The sequence below is a fragment of the Triturus cristatus genome, chromosome 10 (assembly GCF_964204655.1).
Source record: "Triturus cristatus chromosome 10, aTriCri1.1, whole genome shotgun sequence".
NCBI lineage: Eukaryota > Metazoa > Chordata > Amphibia > Caudata > Salamandridae > Triturus > Triturus cristatus.
In genome coordinates, this window is record NC_140593.1 from 68,204,786 (window position 1) to 68,226,736 (window position 21,951).

Genomic DNA, 21,951 nt, shown 5'->3' on the forward strand with positions numbered 1-21,951 from the left:
CAACCTTTGCGACGGGCTTTCCACTGCACAGCAACATTTAATTATAATCGCATTTATATTGCGCTTACTAACCTTGATGAGGAGTCGAAGCGCTTTTTCGGCTAGTAGCATGCTACTCTGGAAACCCAAAAAAGATTAGTGGTGAATTAGTATAGTGAAATGTGAAATTAATTTGTGCAGTGGACATGTTAGTCTATTATTTAGATTGAAAATGATAGTGGAGGGATAGAAGAGGGAAGGGTTTGCATTTATACAGCGCTTGCTTCCTTGATGAGCTGTTTGGCGAGTTGCAGGCTGCTCCAGAACCCAAGAAGAATCAGTGGTGAATTAGTATAGGGACATTTGAATGGTGGACATGTTAGCCTGTTATTTGGATTTAAAACGATAGTGGAGGGATAGAGAGGGGAAGGGCTTGCATTTACATAGAGCATGCTACCCCTGATGATATGTTAAAGCTCTTTTCGATGAGTAGCATGCTACTCCGGAACCTAAACCAGATTAGTGCGGAATTTGTATAGGGGAACATTAAATTAATTTGAGTGGTAGACATGTTAGTCTGTTATTTGGATTGAAAATGAATAGAGGAGGTGTAGGAGAGGGAAGGGTCTTGAAAATGTTTGTATTTTTGGAGTTCATAACAGTAGGAGGGGGTTTGAGAAGAGTAAAGGGGAGGTGGAGGGGGAAAGGTCAGAAAAAAGGGTTTAGAAAGGCTTGTTTGGGAGATCTGAATAGTAAAGGAGGTCTGAGATGATGCAAGGAGGGGTAGAGGAGGGAAGAGTCTAGAAAGGGTTATTTTGGGGATCATAGTAGTGGTATGGGGTTTGGGATGAGTCGGAGTGGTGGCAGAGGGTTAGAGGTATAGGGTGAGAAATAGGGTAGTGCATTGGAGAGAGTAGTGGAATGAGGTTTGATGTCAGAGTTGAGGTAAAGGATATATTGAGAGCGGTATAGGGTAGTGCATTAGATATGCTGAAGTAGAAGCAAAGTAATAAATATAGAGATGCATAATTACTTGGCAGGTATACATGTATAAGGAAGGTAGTATATGTAGATTAAAGATGCATTTAATAAACTCCAGCTTTCACGTGTTGCTGTACTTTAAATTCATGTATTTGTTTTTATTTTTTGTGATTCATTAGTAAACAATTGTTACTCTTTTTCATGTTGAACTCTTTTAAAGCCACTGTTACTCCGTGTAAGTGCAGACATTGCCTCCGTGTGAGTTGCTCCCATATAAACTTGCAGGAGCGCAGTTTGTCGCGGTTCTTATGCTCCGCGTTGGTCTGCACGAGAGCCCGCAAACCTTGCGGTGCGTATTCTGGGCACGTGATCGCAAACTGATCAAGATTTACAACACACATAGAAACCAAAATAATGTCGTCCACACCCACATTACTGGTGCAAATACTATGCAAACTAACACAACATAGACTCCGGTCGGCGATGGAATCTTTGAGACCAGGGTGTGATGGTACCCAACGCACACAGCGCTGCGAGGCCATACTACTGGCCTTTTAGCGCTATACAAATCTGTTACCATAGGCTGTGGTTTTAGCAGTAGCTACTATATGCTGCCCGTTTCAGTTAGTCAGCCTCATTCTAGGAATACATATTAGTAAATATAAGCCGCTCAGTTATGATGTCACGGAAATTCAGCTTTAAATGAAGTCCTGTTCATGATATATATAAAATACACAATAATAGCATTTACACCATAGACTGCGCTGGTGCTCGAATAATCTGGATTACCAAACTCAACTATATGCATGTATTCGATCTCAGAGGGATGAATGGTTGAGCAAGCCCTGCAGTGGTCCAACGGTTTGATACAGATTTTTGGAGCATGCAGGCCACAGAACCAACGACTTTCAGGTGATATCTATGGCAGAGCGCAATACAGTACGTAAATGAGCATTGGCAAAGCCAATAGATCGCGCTTTATTTCCCTATTAGCTTTGCCAATGTGTTTGCCGATGCTCTGCAACATCGGTAAAAAGAAAAATGCTTATTGATGTAATATAGCATGGAAAAAAGTAAAATAGAATGTACGCTGGTATTGTTGTTATTAGCGGCTGCGCCATTCCCTACGAGGCTGGACCTAGAGAGGCCTTTACAAAACATCATAAAAGCAAGGGAGGGGTGAGGACAGCACTGAACCAGCTTGGGGCAGGGATGAGAAGCAGGGTGAAGGGAAGCACGGTGATGAGAAGCAGGGTGAAGGGAAGCACGGTGATGAGAAGCAGCGTGAAGCAGGGTGAAAGGAAGCACGGTGTTATGGGATGAGAAAACAGGGTGAAGGGAAGCACGGTGTTTAGGGATGAGAAGCAGCGTGAAGCAGGGTGAAGGGAAGCACGGTGTTTAGGGGTGAGAAGCAGGGTGAAGGGAAGCACGGTGTTATGGGATGAGAAACAAGGTGAGTGGGAAGCAGAACACGGGAGAGAACTAGAAAAAGTGCACTCTAATGAAATCCTGACAGAAAAGGCCAAATAAAGTTCTCTGGATGCGACATATGGAGGGTTCTGTGTAATACATTTGTTCTTTTATGGATTTCAACAAAAATCATGAGAGGAGAAGTTTAAAAAATTCAAGACACAATGAATGATGCAGACAGACACACAAATAAGTTTCCCAAATGTGTGCTGCTGTACAAAGGGTGCTCGGTGCTTGTGCGCGTTCACACGGAGATACATGACAAATAAAGCAGTGTGACAGCAAACAAAATGAGCAAAGAAACCCTAGGGGTAGATAATCGATGTTCCTTAATGCCCATCCAATTATCAGTCCATCATGGGAAAAACAGACCCCGGCCTCTCAGGTGGGAGCTGTGATGTTGTTTGTGTTAAGATTTCAAATGTTGCTTAATCTTGCCTTTCCTAAGAGTATTTGTGTTTCTGGTTTTTCATGTGGCAAATGACTCCTGTGTGTGGTGTATTGTGAAAAGGGTCGCCAGTAGATGTGTGTGATTTCAGGTTGTGGGTGGGTGTTTCTAGCAGGCGTGATTGGGAGCCGTGGAGTTCAGGCCCAAGGCAGTGAGGATTTTTCAGATCCCCAAAGCAGGTGATGGAGGGGTTCAGAGTGGGTGCTCATCCAATCTTTGACCTCTCTGCAGAGCACACAGAGCAGTGGTGGGGTGTGCCAATTGTTGTGTGTGAAGGAGGCACACAGCTGTCCAAATATTGACAGGGGAAAGTGAAAGAAAATGCAGTGTTTACATGTGAGTGGGTGCGTTGTGTGTGTGTGTGTGGGGGGGGGGGGGGGGGGGGAGATCCGTAAAGTCAAGGAGATGCAAGGACGGACATGCAGGAGAGAGTGAAAACAGGACGCTGAAGAGAAAGTAGATGAGATGCGCAGATGGAGGGCTTCAGAAAGATGTAAGGAGAAGGGCGCAAGTGTCGCGAGACTGCAGAAGGGATGAAGGAAGGACGGGAGTGATTGAGCCACTGCATGGCCCTTTCACAGGCCGTAGAAATGCTTCATTCACAGTCTGCTTAAAATCTGCGTATATTACACTGTAATGTAATATACTTGTTCTAGTGTGCAGCTCGGTTAATCTTCTGAGCCCTGCGCAGCTCTGCCTCTGGGCTGGCCGGATGTTTGCCCTGTGCAGTCCTTAGGCCATCCTGGGGTTCTCGTGGTTTGAATCATGCCACGGCCTTTGTTGCCTGCTTCAGCCTTGGGATGCTGCAAAGGGATTTCCTCCTGACCGAATACAAGAACTTGTTCCATAACTCTGCAGTGTCCAGTGAACTTAATATAATGAAATATATAATATAGTATAACATGTAATGTAATATAATGTAACATAAACTAATGTAATGTAATATAACTTAATGTAATATAATGAAATCTAATATAGTATAATATAATATGTAATATAACATATTGTAATGTAATATAACTTAATGTGATATATGTAATGTTATATAATTTAATGTAATATATACTGTAATATAATAGAGTATAATCTACAGTGCAGCTCCTTGAGTGAGGCGCAGGCTTCCGTGCCGCTAGTGTCGACACTGCTGCTCGACTGCTGAATGTTTGCTGTTTTTTGGGAATCCCCTTGTTGTCGCGGCTCTCCGCGGCCATCCTCGTTCACGCAAACTGCGTCCATCTTCGAGCTGCTGACGCAGAGGGCGGTGGCCTCCGCCGCAGGGATCTCTCAGTGGTCAAAAGTGGTCTTTGAGGGATAGATGTTTATCCTGCGCCCAGAGGGACACTGTCGGGCTCCTCATCGCGATTGGGGGGCCAGATTTTGAAACCAAAAAGCGGGCATTCCGCAGACATAAAAGTAGGACTACAATTTTGGACCGCCCAAACGTTACAAAAATGACTTCATGGACAACGTTCACCCACATATAAAACACAGTTGTAACTGGAATTAAATGCAAATTTGTGTTCACTAAATTGTTAACTAAATCTGTGGTAGTGAAATGATTGTAGTGTCAGATGAGGACTGCCGGGTCTGCACGTAAACACAAACACGTGCCTCTGTGGCCGGTCGACCCTCTTGAAAGCCGGAACCAGTGCTATACTTTCTGCCACTTACTAAGAGAGATGGCGGGAAAGAGGCTGTCCGTGCAAGCCAGCTGCGTGCTGTCACGGCTGCAGCAGGTGCAGCGACACCGAGGGCCACAGGTATATAGGGGCCCACTGTACCCTTGTTGGTGGCTTTTTATCACCAAACCTTGGACAAGGGGGGCAATGTCCTTGCTTGCATTAGGCCTCATGGCACCCATGCTGGACCGATGCGGCAAATCTGGGACGTCAGCCCCCCCCCCCGCCCCCCACCGCCCCCCACACACACTAAGGTAGCCTGGCGGGAGGGAGGAGGCTGGGCTCCGTTTTCCGCAGTTGTGTGCTGTTTCACTGTAGACCAGAGGTCTTCAAACTGGGGGGTGGGCCGAGGGGGGCCTCAAGTTATGTGAGGGTTGGGGGGCGTCAGGCTCTGGTCAATAAAAGCATCATGCTGATAGCAGTGCATTGTTTTAAGAAGGAACACGGAGGGGCAGTGAGCTGCGCTGTAATGGGCCTTCGCTGACCTCTTTTGTCATATACATCCTGGCTGGGAGGAAGTGTCAAAAGGGAACAGACTCCAAATATGCTTCAACCCCCCCCCCCCCCCCCCCCCCTCTAATATTCACTCTGTGGATACTTTTAAACACGTCAGTAGGGCCTGCCTGGCCAGAATAGTATGTTTGGTAATCACGTACTTGATTGCATTTTAAAACGGCAGCAGAACTTAACTGCAATATTTAAATAAGTCTAGATATACTTAAGCATTGCCAGGTCAACAGAATAATTGCGAAAAATTCTGACCACCCCCCCTTGCCAGGGGGGGGGGAGGGTGTAGGGCTGCAGCGTTAAAACGTTTGAAGACCAGGTGTCCACCCCGGCTGGACTCCTAGGAATCTTTCATGGGGCGGGTCTGTCCAGGACCACTTACTCGGGCTTAGAACTTTGCCTGCGAAGACCACCCGCCGGCAGTGCCTCGGAGCCCGTCTTCGGAGCACACGCATGGTGTCCTCGCTCAATAAACAGACCACACCGTGTCTTTAGCGTAAAAGGCCATTTATTAGGACCAGGCTGCACAACATTAACAATACCAAAACATTATATGAATAAACTTTCCCCCAACACTCTACCATCCTTCACTCCTTTCACCCACTCCACACTCCCCTTTTGTACCACTCCATGCCCCTTCCGTTCCTCACCATTCCACAAACCTCCTTGCATCCTCCCGGCTCTCCTCGGCCATTTCACTCACGCCTCCAATACCCCCACCTCGTTCACTCTTCCCCCCCCCCCGAGGGATGGGTGTGCCCGCTAATGACTCCCCCCACCCCTCCAAAGTACCGCCACCCCGCAGCCTGTCCTAAACTGGCACGCTGTAGCCAACCCTGTAAACCCAACCCTCAACTGCAGGGCGGGTGGGTGGCCTTTTCTAAACCCTCCCGATGGTGCCGAGCGCAGGAAGAGGAAGTCGCCTTCCTCCCCTGCGCTCATATACCCACCCCCTAACTCCACCCCTTGACCCTACCTGGTCCTACCCTCGCGCGAATGACCCCGGGGGAAGACTAGTCTGCGACTCTGCTTCCCCCGGGGCCCGGCATCGCGCAATAAACAGACCACACCGTGTCTTTAGCGTAAAAGGCCATTTATTAGGACCAGGCTGCACAACATTAACAATACCAAAACATTATATGAATAAACTTTCCCCCAACACTCTACCATCCTTCACTCCTTTCACCCACTCCACACTCCCCTTTTGTACCACTCCATGCCCCTTCCGTTCCTCACCATTCCACAAACCTCCTTGCATCCTCCCGGCTCTCCTCGGCCATTTCACTCACGCCTCCAATACCCCCACCTCGTTCACTCTTCCCCCCCCGAGGGATGGGTGTGCCCGCTAATGACTCCCCCCACCCCTCCAAAGTACCGCCAACCAGGTAGCCCCCTGTAGGGCGGGTACCTGCCCCACCCCCTAGGCCAGGATGTGGAAATTTAGCCTGCAAACTGAACATTATCTGCGCCATCTTGCCTCTCCCCAGCGCCACGCACAGCGAATGCACGGCCGCCATTTTTAGGCGCCCCACTCTCTCCCCGCTCACTCTCGACCGCCAGCGCTTTCCCCTGGCGCTGCGAGCATCCCCCCGCGCGCCGGCCACCCCCGCTCTCTCATACAGGCCATAAACCCTCTCCTTCTGCGCGACCCTGCTACGGAACCACTTCCGACCGACAACCCATACATGGTCATGCCTCTCCTTTGATAACCCCCTTCCTCTGCGCCCCATTGTCTGAACTGGTCCCAGGCCATCACCTAGCCCTGCGGATGCAGTTTATTGCCCCTACTGTAAGGGAAACACCCCACATCAAAGGGATTACAGTATATCAAAGCCCCTACCCCCTGAGACCCGGCCGGTTGCACACACCCCCGGGAATTAGCGGAATTCCCTGCTGCGCGATAGCCATCTCCCACTGCGGGTAGGGTGGGAACCTCTACTGTAACCATGTGTGGGACCAGATCTGAGCCGGGGGCTTCAGGGGATGTTCTTTCAGGCATCAAGGGAATCTCAAGAATATACTATGTATAATAAAGCAATAAACCAGTGTATAAGAGACCAGGTCTCAGAGATGCAGTTAGAGCACCTCGTGACGATACCTTGCTGTCAGATCTGATGTGTTCTGCTCCGACGGAATAAAACTTTGTTTCCTGCCTTCCAGTCTCCGGCGCCTGCCTCTTTTATTGGTAAATTATCGAGTGGTATGAGAGGCGATTACCGCCGGGCAAATACTTGAAAGGTTATCGACTGAAACTGCCGCTACCATTTAACAATTGGCGTCCCAAACGTGGGGCCCATCAGCGACACGTGGATCCAGTGGGAGAGGTCCCGACGACAGAGTGAACGACTGCAACGATCGGGAGAGCTCCTGCCCAATAGACCCTCGTCTGGCAGCCGATCATCCGAACTTCACTGGTTCCGAGCAGACCTCTCTCGAGTGATCTACGGTCCTGACTGGGAACCATCAGGAGTGCCGCGGCAAATACGGAGAGTAGAGGACGATCGGGCGCTGGAGGCGGAAGACGAGAAACTGTCCACGCGGTCCGGGTAAGGTCATGAAATACGACAAAAGTGCGAAATAATTGATTGATTGTTTGAATACTAGTATTGCTCATTGATTGTTCTCTTTGAGATATTCGCTGTCTACAAACGGGGAGGAGTAGAAATACTCTCTCTCTCTCCCTTTGCAGATAGTGAAGGGTAGGTAACGCAGACTTTTGTCCCCGTTGAAACCCGTCGTGCCTATCTTTATCTCCCCATTGATTGATTGTCCGAACATTGATTGTTTTGAAGAATAGTGCTTTTTGAGATATTCTCTGTTTGCAAATAACGTAGAATAGGAATATTCTGTCTAGTCTTTGCAAATAGTGAAGGGTAGGTAACGCAGACTTTTGTCCCCGTTGAAACCCGTCGTGCCTATCTTTATCTCCCCATTGATTGATTGATTGATTGTCCGAACACTAGTTGTTCGATATTGGTTCTTTGGAGGTATTCTCTGCTTACAAATAACGAAGAATAGAGATATTCTGTCTAGTCTTTGCAAGCAGTGAAAAGATAGGTAGTGCTGACTTTTGTCCCCGTTGAAACCCGTCATGCCTATCTTCTCCCCACTGATTGGTAGTTGGTTCTGCCCGGACCGCTTATTAGAGGTGAACCACCCGGCTCCACTGGAAGGCACCCCTAATAAGGACATGTTCACTAAATATGGACTAGTCGCCGTAGCTTATAGCAAGCTGTGGCATAAATATACCAAGAAGGACCCCGAAAGTCAGTGGCCACTGATGGGATCCTTCGACGACCGCAAGATAGAAGCGCTAGAAGTAGCTCTGCGTAGCAATAAGACGATGCCTACTATGCTTGACAGTATTGGCATGTGGCGCAAAGAAGCGACGCAACGGAAAAAGAGGGAAGAAGTAAAAGCAGAAAAGGAATTACGAAAGGCAGCTCACCTTGCCGCTAGAAAGTTAGAAGAAGACATAAAGGAGAGAAGGGAAACTAAACTAAGACAGGAGCCCGAAACCTCAGGCCAGTACGCTGTTAGGACCCCTTCTTTGCTCTACCCTGAGTTGTCCTCCAAGCAGCGAACGAATGACGAATTACTGTTAGGTCCCCCGATCATTTACATGCCCCCTCCGTATGCACCCTCCCAATCAGTAGTGCAACACCCACAACCCCCGAACACGAGCGAAAGCAGTACAGGGGCCTCGGCCCTCACGGCCTCCGCGCCGGCTGAGCCTCTTGTACTGAACCCAATGTCGACTACAACGCTAGATGACCATGAGATGGGAAAGAAAGAGTCCACCAGAATGAATCGATTAACTAAGGATGAACGAGCAGGAATCGATAGGATAGTAGGGACGCTGGTGGAGCGAAAAGAAAGTGAGGAGTATATAACAGACGTGTATAGCTCGTATGCCGACAGCCGCAGACGACACTTCGTCGTACGGCTCTGTTATCACGCCCTGAATGCATATGAGGACAGATACCACGATAAAGGTCCCGAAGGCTTAGCGGCCCTATATAGGAAGGTAGACATTGGGGAAGAAGGAGAGGGCGATGTAACGAACCTCTTCACTCGTACACTCGAGGTCTACCGACACCTTAAAGAACATGGACAGACCACCAAAACAGAAACCCCCATAGCAACTAAGCCCCAGGGAGGAAGGGCCGATGCCATGATGCCCATTAAAGAAGCTGCCCCCTACTGGGTCCCCCCACGGGGTCAGGGAACACACGACGACATCAACCACCAAGATGCGAAGGGAAGGGTTGTATATAACTGGGTCTACCAGCCGTGGGACCGGCAAGATATTTTGACCTTTAGAAAGACTCTACCTGACTTGAGAAAGAACCCGACTGCCTTCTACACTGAATTGGGTACAGCCTTAGGCTCAACGATAATGACGTTGGCAGATATCGACTTGTTCTTTGGGCTATGCCTGCCGGCTGATGTGTGGAAACAAATCCGGAAAGTTGACCACGCTGAGCCGTTCGGATATACCTGGATACAACTCGATACCATAGATAAACAGCGAGAACCAGGACAGAAACCCCCGAAAGCCATCTTAGAGCTCCCAGACAAGATTGTACAAAAGCTGAAGACTCTAATCCCAGAAAGAAAGGTAGACTGGTCGATAGTGACGGCTTGCCGCCAGAAACCCCAGGAGGATGTGTCTGAATACTTCTCCCGATTCGAGACTGTGTTTTCCGATTACAGTGGCCAAGACATGACCACCGCAACCGGACACCACCTCTTTGTCCAGAATTATGTAAAGGGTCTGTCTCAAGAAGTTTCCCAGAAGCTACAGACCAGCGAGAGCAGTTGGGCAGCCTCCAAACCCGCAGCAATTCTCCAGATGGCCCAATACTACGAAAACCAGAAGAACGAGAACGATAGGGCGTCAGAGAAGAAGAAAAAGGAATTAAAGGAGAGGGTGATGATAGCACAGTTGCAAGGGGTGACCATAGGAAGGGAACCCCCAAAGGAGAATTACCAACCAACCGCCCCTAGAAAGCTACCCCCTAGAGACCATACACCTACACCCTACAACGGACGGAGAGACTTAGATGGGAATCAATGTGCGTTCTGTAGAGGGTTCGGACACTGGAAATCCCAGTGCCCGGTCCTTTTGGAACTGAACAAAAATAGGGACCCTAATAGACACAACCGGAAGTTTGTTGATACCCACCATCAACGTCACCACACTTGATTAGGATCACGTGCAATCGAGCAACGCCATTTTTTCCGAATACGCTAACCAGATCGCTGATACGTACAACGCTCCAGCAAAATAGTATGGTCAAACATTTTTAATAAATTATAAGTATAACAACATTCCGGCAAAATGAACAGGTTAGAACATGTTTTAAACAACTATTTACATGACAGTCTGCTGCGACCTGCATCCCAAAGCATTTACGTCCACGTGACACCGTCCTCGCCTCTCCTTCCTCGAAGTTGCAACATTGGCCTGTTTTGGGCGGTCCTTTTTAGTTGATTTTGGGCTATAAAAGCCATGCAAAAATCCCTTGACATCAGTGGCAGGCGATTGTGCGAATAGGCCGGAGGCTATACGAAGCGCCGGAGGGCTGGTGCCCTGACGGGGGGAGGCGACGCGGACGGACCTCCCCCACCTCCCCAGGTGGAGGCTTGCCAGGCACCCCGACCGCCTTTTACTCGCCAGCCAGCTAAGCTGCACCCAACCGTCTTTTACTCGCCGGCCAGCTAAGCTGCACCCAACCGTCTTTTACTCGCCGGCCAGCTAAGCTGCACCCAACCGTCTTTAATTCGCCGGCCAGCTAAGCTGCACCCAGCCATCTTTTTCATCGGCCTGCTGAATTTCACCCTGGCACGCTGTGCGGATCCTCCCAGTCACTTCTTCCTTCAATAACGGAGGGTGCCCTGGCGGGGGGAGGCGACGCGGACAGGCCTCCCCCACCTCCCCAGGTGGAGGCTCGCCAGCAGATGAGGGCACCCCAACCGCATCTTTCACACGTCAGCCAGCTGAGTTGCGCCCTGCCACTTCATTCGCCGTTCGGCTGAGCCGGCACCCCTGCACGCGGCCGCCAGGCAACCACCCAAGCACCGGGTTCACCAGGACTGCCGCTAGCACCCGACGTGAGGAGTGGGCCCCCGCAGCAAGGTAATCGGGGACCCACCCCGGTGGTGATACCATCCAAACTGCTGTCGTCACTGCTACTGGAATCACCCCGGTGGCAGTACCATCCGAACTGCCGCTGTTACTGCTGCTGGCTCCTCTCCGGTGACTGTACCGAAGAGCTGCTGCTACTGCTGCCCTTGAACTCCGGCGGTTGACCCCTCCGGTTCCAGGCCTGGCCCACCGTGAGACAATTCTGGACTCGAAAGCTTGTTTGCTAGGGCATGGGCCCCACCCTTGACAGAACGCTCCCCTCAGCCTTGCAGAATTGGTTGGAGTCATTTGACGTTCGACTCCTGCGGACTTCCGGTAAGGACAAAACCACCACCATTGCTCTTTTTGCCCCCGGGCGGCAGCCACCTTGCCTCCGCTTGATACAGTGAGACAGTAAAGCGTCGGCGGAAGAACCCGCCTGCTGCCCCGCCCTAAGAACAAACCGTGGCATTGCTACAAGGTTGCAGTGACGCCATGCTGACGCAAAGTTGACGCTAACGAAAGTTCTCGAACTACCGAAAGGAATTCTGGTTCAACTGCTAATTCATGGAAAGACTTAGACTGTGCACTGGCCCGACCCCGCCCTAAGATGGCGCTGATGTAGGAGTGGCCTACAACTCCTTGTGGCGTTCCAGTCACGTGACATTCGTGTTAAAAAGAGATATATATACATGTATGCGATGCTTTCACACATGACGGTGGGGGAGAGGGGGGAACCGATTTTTATGTTAATGTAGTGTTGCTCATGTTGCTCGACGCCTCTCGCACCGTGGCCGGCCTATAGCGGCTGTAGGCCCGTATTTCTACACTGACATTGTTTTAAATAAAGGGCTTCTTAAAAAGGAATTACGGAATCAGTGTCATGACTAATCATCTGGGTTGTTGAAGGTTTCTCTTTTAAATAAAAGATTGTCACTCCTAAGCAAAAGCATACAGATAATACGGACTCAATTTGCCTAAAATATTTTTGTTTAACGGAATTTGTACCCATCACGCCTGCCCCCTTTTTCCAAGAATTGTCGAATCAATAATGAACTATAACTTAAGGTATATGTTGCACGCAAGGTATGGTATCCTGCACCATAATACACGACCAATTGAGAAATACATGCACGACCAGGGAACCCGAATTTAGGAGATGAATGAACTAGAGCATCTTTGCCTCGAACTAAAGAATAATAGGTCCGTGGTATTACCAACCCCTGCGGCTAGCCTGGTACATGGTAGGTAGAACCTTTCGTGTCTGCGCGCGCTGGGATATTTTGAATACTGCACCTCCCCTCTTATTTTCCCCTCTATAGGTCACGACGAAGTTCCGACTGAAGAGTGGAGTGGACCTGGACCGCACCGAGTTCAATATCAGGGAAAACATAGACAAACGTTGTGAGATAGTGCGTAAAATTACAGACCATCATTGGGAACATGAAAAACCGTATGATATGATTGTGCGTGTGTACTACGATTATACGATATGAATGTGTATGCATTTCATGTTTGGATCACTTGAAGAGAGCGTCACTGTATGATTGGAGTGCTTGTCCACCGATCAAAGGGAGGAGAATAAAGGGTCAGACACCCCCTAAGATAAACTACAAAGTGCTAAAAGTACGCAACATGCGTAGGAAATAGGGGACAGGAAAGGAGAGGTCCCCGTGCTCAACGCAGCCCTGAGTCTCCATCTTAAGTCTCCGTCTTGATGCATGTACTGTCACCCCCTATCCGGCATTTGTGTGTACGTGATCACCGAATTTATGTCTTTTCCCCGCTTGTGTTTTCTTACATGGAACAGACCCATGCTACTCCATGTTGTGTGTGCACCAAGTGGCCTATTATCTTACCCATCTCTCTCTCTCTCGTTTTGTGTCGTATGTACGCCAAAATAGCCTACTTGATGCACACGTCTCTCTCTCTCTCTCTCTCTCTCTCTCTCTCTCTCTCTGCACACGTCTCTCTCTCTCTCTCTCTCTCTCTCTCTCTCTCTCTCTCTCTCTCTCTCTCTCTCTCTCTCTCTCTCTCTCTCTCTCTCTCTCTCTCTCTCTCTCTCTCTCTCTCTCTCTCTCTCTCTCTCTCTCTCTCTCTCTCCCCCTCCCTCGCAAAAGGCTCTTTCTTGTCCTCTTTCTTCTTGAATAAATTAACGACATACACCTCTTTGGTAAGTGTATAATTGGCCCGAACACGGTGGTGTTCGAACAAAATTGACAGAAACAAAAACGACCATACTTTACCACGATTACTACCTCTCCTTTCTGCGAACGTTAAGCCTAATCGGCTGAGAAGGAAAGGACAGGTAAGACGACTGATGTCTCCCAATCTGACCCTCAACACGGGGACTATATGTCAGTGGTTTTTGTTCTTAAAGGACACCATCTCCACCACCCAGAATTACCCCTGACCAATTAGCCCGAAATAGAATGTCTAAAGCACCCTGTTCTCCCAGAGATAACTCCAGCCCTATACTAAGCTGTCTCAGTGTATCCCGAACGAAACAACTGATGGCCCTGTTTTAAACTGATAAAGGGTCACCTACTGTATGAAAAGGATACTCATGAACGCATGACAGTAGCACCTCGCACTTACGGGTACTACCAAACCTTGTATTATAAGGCGCAGAAACCGACACCTAGAAGGCCAGACGATGGACAGGGACACCCACAGAACCCTGCACCACAGCAGTAATTAATAGATTAGTAACACGCACATTAACATCAGAGTTAATAGGCACCAATCATGTAGTAACAGATAAGAGCATTTCCGCAACTACTCAGTGGTTGGGAGAGAGAATGAAGTATGTAAATGTCTTCCCTGCCAAGATCTCTAAGACTTTCGTTTCTTATAACCTATTCAAGGATAACCTGCAGCCATCGGAAGAGAGGGGTCGGACGTGACGCACAGTCTGGCTGCGGATCATAAAACATCTATGACATCGACCAAGGGGGAAGCGACGAAGCAACAAGGGTGTGAGACGAGACACCATTATCAGAACGATGAGCGCGAAGGGCTACATCGAGGCCCCTGCTCACTGACCAGCGTGCCTGAAGTCTCAACCCGTCTGGCCCGATTGATGGGCCCAGTGCTGAAAAGATTCTGCTCTCCTTGGTCCGCATTTTTGATCCGATCCCATGCCACCCCATTCTCTCTTCCTCTTTCATTTGGACTATGACTTTGACCTACTACCGAGGAACAAAAGGCCGGCACCCTGTCTCAAAAGTACCTGTGGTGAACTGTGTTAAGGAACAGGACTGGAATCAAAGAACAGTGAGTGGTCGCACCCTGCCACGTGAAGAAATCGGATTTGAGCTGGACCTTAGTTCCACCGCCGGTGCTCAACAGTGCCAACGAAAGAAGAACAACAATGAGAGCTTACCAGTGATAGCTCTTTATGAAACAAGGACACTGGAAAGAAGAACCCATGTCAAAGTTGAAAATCCTCTCCCAACCACCTTATTATATTAACTATCTTCTTATCAAGTTTTCATGATGTTGCATCAATCACTTCCGACTGTACACTGAGAAGTTAAGAAAATGTAACTTTGTATAGTAACATTCATACAACACCAGCCATGTACACGACTATACTGCAACTTTGAATGTACTTCCTCCTCGCCTACTTTATCAAACTGTATGAGACAATGTACAAATGTGTCAGATTACTCCTGCCTACCCTAAACGACTCTGTATCTTTAAAATGTGTGACGAACATTGACGATACTGTAACTGAAAGGCTAACAAAGGCGAATATTGGCCGGACAAGCTGGCGAGATATGTTAAAAGGGAGGACTGTGGAAATTTAGCCTGCAAACTGAACATTATCTGCGCCATCTTGCCTCTCCCCAGCGCCACGCACAGCGAATGCACGGCCGCCATTTTTAGGCGCCCCACTCTCTCCCCGCTCACTCTCGACCGCCAGCGCTTTCCCCTGGCGCTGCGAGCATCCCCCCGCGCGCCGGCCACCCCCGCTCTCTCATACAGGCCATAAACCCTCTCCTTCTGCGCGACCCTGCTACGGAACCACTTCCGACCGACAACCCATACATGGTCATGCCTCTCCTTTGATAACCCCCTTCCTCTGCGCCCCATTGTCTGAACTGGTCCCAGGCCATCACCTAGCCCTGCGGATGCAGTTTATTGCCCCTACTGTAAGGGAAACACCCCACATCAAAGGGATTACAGTAGATCAAAGCCCCTACCCCCTGAGACCCGGCCGGTTGCACACACCCCCGGGAATTAGCGGAATTCCCTGCTGCGCGATAGCCATCTCCCACTGCGGGTAGGGTGGGAACCTCTACTGTAACCATGTGTGGGACCAGATCTGAGCCGGGGGCTTCAGGGGATGTTCTTTCAGGCATCAAGGGAATCTCAAGAATATACTATGTATAATAAAGCAATAAACCAGTGTATAAGAGACCAGGTCTCAGAGATGCAGTTAGAGCACCTCGTGACGATACCTTGCTGTCAGATCTGATGTGTTCTGCTCCGACGGAATAAAACTTTGTTTCCTGCCTTCCAGTCTCCGGCGCCTGCCTCTTTTATTGGTAAATTATCGAGTGGTATGAGAGGCGATTACCGCCGGGCAAATACTTGAAAGGTTATCGACTGAAACTGCCGTTACCATTTAACAAGGACCCCTCACACATCCCTGCGACACCAGATTGCCTCATTCCAGAGCTTGCTGACCACATCCCTCATTTCCATCATATAATAGGCGTTCCCCAATCGAGACAGATGCACCCCGTCATCCCTAAATAGCAGTGGTTCCTCCAGTCGTAGTCCCGGGTGACTGATCACCTTGATGTCCTTCTCCCCACAAAAAACGCGCATTGCTCTGTTCAATTTTCGACGCGCTTTCTCAATTGCCCCATGCTTAACAGCTCCCCTCCAGATCCTCCTCGGAACAAACTCCGTCCATGCAATGCAAGCCCCCGCCAGTCTGTGCTTAAGTACTTCCAAGTCTCTCTGCATCAGCTGTAAGAGCGCCAAACCCGACAGCCGAACCAAGTCATTTTCCCCCAAGTGTATAATCAACAGATCCGGGCAACCCTTCTGTGGGACCATCTTCGCGAGCCAGGGCAGTAGTGCCCCCCATCGCATTCCCCCTTTACCCCACCAGTGCACTTCGTGAAGTTGTCCTCTGAGTCCCAGGTTACGGCCGTACACCTGTTGCTCCGCATATTTCGACGCCCAGTGCACAAAAGAATGCCCCACGATCCATGTGACCGTCTTGGCCCCAGGGCCTCCCACGCAACCTAAGAGAGAAACAGATGTTAGAGACGCACCAAGAATGCCAAACCCCGCTCCATCCAAACCCCCCACACCCAGCACCCCGCCCTGTCACTTTCGCACGTAACGCTCACAACACCTTGACCTCCACCTCCCAAGCTGTCGGATCCTATCCCAGGACCACCCCAGCCGAGCAGCCGCTGTCGCCGCCCCAATCCGGAAGGAGTGAGTTCCAAAACCCGCCGGCTCCAAACCCACACGCACCAACGCCATGCGCAACACCGCCAACAACTGGCCAGCCGTCACTCGTGCCCCAGACATGTGACAAAATATTTCCCCTACCCCAAGCTGCCGCACCCTCACAAAAGCCTGCCACTCAGCCACCGGGCACACACCCCCTCCCTGATTCTCATTCAGCCAAACCCACTTACCCCGGCCCAACTGGTCTGTCTTCGACCGACCGAGCCAAATCCCCAGGCGCCCCGCATCCAATCTGACGTCCTCATACCTCCGCCCCTCCCCAGCCCGCGTGCCCAGCAACTCAGACACCCGGAATGCCCCAAAAAACATCCAGACCATGCACAAGCGAAAAACCCGAACCTCAAACTCATCATAGCAACAGAGCGGCAACGCCGCAACCAACCGAACCAACACCTCAAACGTTATGGCCTCCCGCGGCACAGAGCCCCCAACCCGCTCCCTACCCCAACCCCGCAACACCCTACTAACAATCACACCTTTCGTAGGGTCAAAACCAAAAAACAGACAGCAATAAAAGGACACCCCTGCCAGCTTTCCTGAAATGGTTGCCGCCGACAACCCCTTATCCATACAGTGCAGCACAAACTGTAACACTCCCCGCTCCACCCCCACCTGTCCCCCAGCCTCAGAAACCCCGCTCCAACCCATAAAGGCGACAAACTCTGCCCACGCCCGTCTGTAGGTCCGCCTGGTGGTAACAGCAACAGAATTTTCCACTAGGTCAACCACCCTCACTCCCCTAGGGCCCAAATGCCATCCGGCAGCCCCGTCTTGCACAGATCCGCTCCAGGTGCCAGTCGCCGGAATCGCTGCCACTGCGAACGAGACAAAGCATCCGCAATGTCATTATTCGCCCCTGGCATATGCTTGGCTCGAAAAGTCACATTCAGCCGCAAACACTTCAGCATGAAACTCCTCAACAAGCGCAACACCCTCAGGTCCCTTGCCCTCTGCCGGTTGACCAACTCGACCACCGTCATGTTGTCCACATGGAACAACACCGCCCTGTTGTGAAACTCAGAACCCCACACTTCCAGTGCCACCAACAAAGGAAAGAATTCCAAAAAGGCAATGCTCCTCCCCTGCTTCCTCCAGTGTTCCGGCCAGGTCTCTGCACACCACCTCCCGTCCCAGAAAATGCCAAAGCCATCCGCCCCAGCTGCATCCGAGTAAATTTGGATTTGCCAAACCGTGGTTTCCTCCACAAAGTCCAATGAGACCCCATTGAAATCCATCAAGAACAGCAACCACGTCCGCAGATCCGCCCTCACTCCCATGGAGATCCTGACCCTGTGGTGTGGAAGCACTGCCCCCGACATGGCCATGCCGAGCCGTCGGCAGAACGTCCGCCCCGCCCTGACTACCCGGCACGCAAAGTTCAAGAACCCCAGCAGCCTCTGGACCGCCCGCAGCGCAATCCGTTTCTCACCAATCGCCCACTGGAGGCACTCCTGAATTTCCTCTACCTTCGCGGCCGGGAGCCTCGCTGTCCATTGTATGGAATCCAGCTCAATGCCCAAGAATGTCAAAACGCAAGCCGGCCCACTCGTCTTTTCGGGCGCCAACGGAACCCCAAATCCCTCCGCCAACTCCTGGAACCCTGACAGAGCCCTGCCACAGTCCCCCGAACCTGCCTTCCCCAGAAAGAGGAAATCATCCAGATAGTGCGTGACATCCCGGTGCCCAGTTCGCTGCGTGAAGGCCCACTGCAGGAAGGTGCTAAACATCTCGAACAAGGCGCAAGAAATCGCACACCCCATGGGCAAGACTTTGTCCACGAAGATGGCCCCCCCGAACTGCATCCCGAGGAGCGCAAAATCCGCCGGGTGTATAGGCAGCAAGCGGAAAGCCGACTTCACGTCACATTTTGCCAATTCCGCCCCCGGCCCACACACCCGCACAAGGCGGATCGCATCGTCCACCGACGCATACAGCACCCGGGAATCCTCCTCCGCGATGAAGTCGTTCACTGACTGCCCCTCTGGCCACGATAGGTGATGAATCATCCGAAACTCACCCTCCTCCTTTTTGGGCACCACCCCCAGTGGAGAAACGATCAAATCCTCCATCGGCCAGTCATAAAAGGGGCCCGCAATCCTCCCTTCCTCCACCTCCTTCAAGAGTTTAGCCGCCACCACCCCCGGCAATTCCTTCGCTGACTTGAGGTTGTCGGCCCATCTCCGTGATCTGGGACCTTGATACCCGACCCGAAAACCATCCGTAAAGCCCCACTGAATCTTTAAGGCGGCCTCCCTGTCCGGGTAGAGGGAGAGCCACGGGGCCATCTCCTCCACCCTAACCGGTGTAGGGGCCCTTCTGTCCAGTCTGCCCCTTCCCCTTGGCATTCCGCCATTGTTCGGAAGGAGTGGTGAGTGTAAGGCATTGCGTAAGGGGGTGCTTCCCCCCGCACTTAGAGCACTCGTGCTTGAACTTGCACGGGTACCTGGAACAATACCCCCTATTGTAACTCCAACAGGCCCCGGTATTGTAAGTGCCGGGCTTGCTAGACTGTCCGGCCCCACCTGTGGGTGCTGTGGTCCCCCCCGCCCCAGTATGGGCGGGACGCGACTGAAAAGACCGATACGAGACCGGCAAACCACTCGCCGTGCGAGTTGATGCGGATGAATGCGTAGACGCCATCCATTGCATCCACAATTCCTGGTCCACCTCACCCCAATGCTTCTCGGGGTTCGCACTGACCCGCGCCCTGAACTCCTCATCGTAACTCAACCACGCGAAACCCCCAAACTGCATCTGAGCCTTCCTGATGATATCCATGTATTTCAGCAATGCGATTGCCCTATCGGGATGTTTCTCGCAATAGATACTCGCGTAAATGAGAAAGGCAGAGGTCCAATTCTCCATATTCACCGGCACCCGCGGCCGCCTAGTCAGCTCCCACTCTTCCTCCTTGGAGCCCTCTTTGGCCTGCACCTCCCTATGCAGTAATTTAAATACGTCCACGTACTCATGCTTCCAGATCTTCCCCTTTATTTTGTCGGACAAGTGCGACCCCAACGGCATAGCCAGGCCCATGTAGGGCAGTTTTTTGGGGAGCTTACTCCCCGACGCCTCCTCCTTACCCCCATCCTTCTCTGTCTGCACCCCCGCCGACGCCACCGCCTTGCCCCCAACCGCTTTGTCCTCACTCGGGAGCCCACCCTTGGGAGCCTCCACCACCTCCCGCACAGAGCCGTCTCCCACCCCAACCGACCTACAAGCCTTCTTTCTTCCCCCATTGGGACCCCCGTCCCACACCGACCACCAAACCCGCTCACCTGTCAAAGTCGGCTGTCGCTCGCTGAGCCGTCCTCCGGAGGGGGTCGCCCGCCGCGTCTCTACCGTCTCCTTGTCCGCCGATCTCGGGGGGACCTGTAACACACCAACCTCTCTGTTGTCCTTGCCAGCGCCCGTCTCGTCACAGTCATCCCGCACCTCCCCGTCCTCCAGCTCATCACTTTCTGCCTCATAATCCAACTCCACATCTGCCTCCACACCGCCAGGCACCCACAACACCTCTCTCGCCGCTCTCTTCACACCCTTGCCATTCAGTTCACCAGACATGCGTGACCCCTTCCCCCCCGCTGCCACTGCCCGTTCCCGCGCTGGAGGTATGGCCGCCGCGGACCGCCCTACTGCTTCTTGACGGCGGTAAGGGGCCGTCTTGCGCCCCACCGTACTCCCCTTAACTCTGCCGACAGCCGCCGGCTTGGATCCCCCCCCGCCCCCCATGTCGCTCAAACCTGGGCGGGCCCCGGCACCATCGGGCCTCAAAGCCGTCCTGGCCGTCCCTGCCTGCGTCCGCGGACCCCTGACAGCCCCCCCCACCCGCCCCCTCGCCCTCTCCGCCCTCCCCCGCTCCTCCTGCTCCGCCCACCGCTCCTCCTCCGACGTGGGCGACGGGGGCCCCTCCGCCTCGGCCTCCCACACCGCCCCCACCCACCTCTCCTGCTCTGCCCGCCGTGCCTCCTCAGCTTGCGCCCAAAGGCGCTGTTCCCGCAGCCTGTCCTCCCAAGTCCACGCGCACCAACCCGGAAGCCGTGGGGGGGGGGCAGGTACCCAAAGACCCCCCCTCCAAAATCCCCGAAGCAGGCTGACCAAGCCCCACCGATGGCACAACCCCTCCGGGCGGAACCTCGGGGACCCCCCCTCCCGGCCGCCCCGCGCCGCCAGCCGACACACCAGGGGTCGAGGCCCGAGACCCCCCCCGAGACAAATCCAGGGGCCCCTCAGCTTCCAAAGCCCCCCCCCACTCCCTCTACACCAGCCAGAACGTCCACCGCCTCGCCCGCGGGCCCCAGCCCCCCAGCCCCCACCCCCACCACAACCTCCGCCACCTCGCCCCCCCCAGCCGCCACGAGCTCGTCCCCCGGCCCCCCCACTCCCCCACCCGCCCCACCCTCCACATCGCCGGCCCGCCCGGTCGCAGCCGCAATCACCGGGCGCCGCACCTCCGCGGCAAACGTCGACGCCACGCCCCCGTCCGCCTCGTGGGCCCGGAACGACAATTGAGGGAAACGAAGACGCGGAGGCAGGCTCCTGCGCCGTCCTCCGCGCGCCTGGCTAGCTCGGCCCGCACCCCGCCCCCTCCCCCGCAGACCCGAGAGACACAGAGGTGGCGGCAGCGGCGGCTCCTCCTGACACGCCAGTACCGCCGCCGCCACCCCCGCCGAGGCCGCCCGCGGAACCCTCTCATAGCCCACCCACGCCTCTCCCAGCACCCCGGGCCGCAGAAGATCCTCCCTCCCGGCCCGCCCCAGAACCAACAACGCCCGCCTCACCTCCTCAGAGGTCGCCGCACCGTCGCCTCCGTCACGCTCCATACCCGCGATGTCCGCCGCACCCAGAAACCGCTGACACCACGAAAAACTCTTCCCAGGCCTAGCCCCTACACTACTCTACACACACTCCCCTTTTCTAAACCCTCCCGATGGTGCCGAGCGCAGGAAGAGGAAGTCGCCTTCCTCCCCTGCGCTCATATACCCACCCCCTAACTCCACCCCTTGACCCTACCTGGTCCTACCCTCGCGCGAATGACCCCGGGGGAAGACTAGTCTGCGACTCTGCTTCCCCCGGGGCCCGGCAATGGAGCCCAGCGGCCTCTTACAAACATTGTAATCCGCCCCAGGAGGACGCCTGCTTTGGGTTTATGAAAACACTTGCACGTCACTGCAATGTTTCGTGCCTCCATTTTACTTGTGACACCAAATGTTGAAATCTGTGACAGTGTACATTTGGTGTGCACCAGCAACACAAGC

General features: G+C 52.5%; 2 protein-coding genes across 2 annotated transcripts in view; one reads left to right on the forward strand and one right to left on the reverse strand.

The window, feature by feature from the left end:
* PLCL2 (phospholipase C like 2) overlaps positions 1 to 21,951 on the forward strand; it is a 464,688-nt gene that overhangs the window by 119,106 nt on the left and 323,631 nt on the right. The gene's annotated exons all lie outside the window — the stretch shown is intronic.
* LOC146788850 (uncharacterized) lies at positions 15,842 to 20,257 on the reverse strand. The gene is made up of 2 exons (XM_085630043.1): positions 19,972 to 20,257; positions 15,842 to 16,458 (listed from the first exon to the last, which is right to left on the reverse strand). The coding sequence occupies exons 1-2, from the start codon at positions 20,255 to 20,257 to the stop codon at positions 15,842 to 15,844; spliced, it is 903 nt and encodes a 300-aa protein (XP_085486169.1).

Coding starts and splice junctions, on each gene's coding strand:
- LOC146788850 (XM_085630043.1), bottom strand. CDS start 20,257: ATGTCTGGTGAACTGAATGGCAAGGGTGTGAAGAGAGCGGCGAGAGAG. Junction 16,459..19,971: donor GCGACAGCCGACTTTGACAG/GTGAGCGGGTTT, acceptor TTTCTCTCTTAG/GTTGCGTGGGAGGCCCTGGG.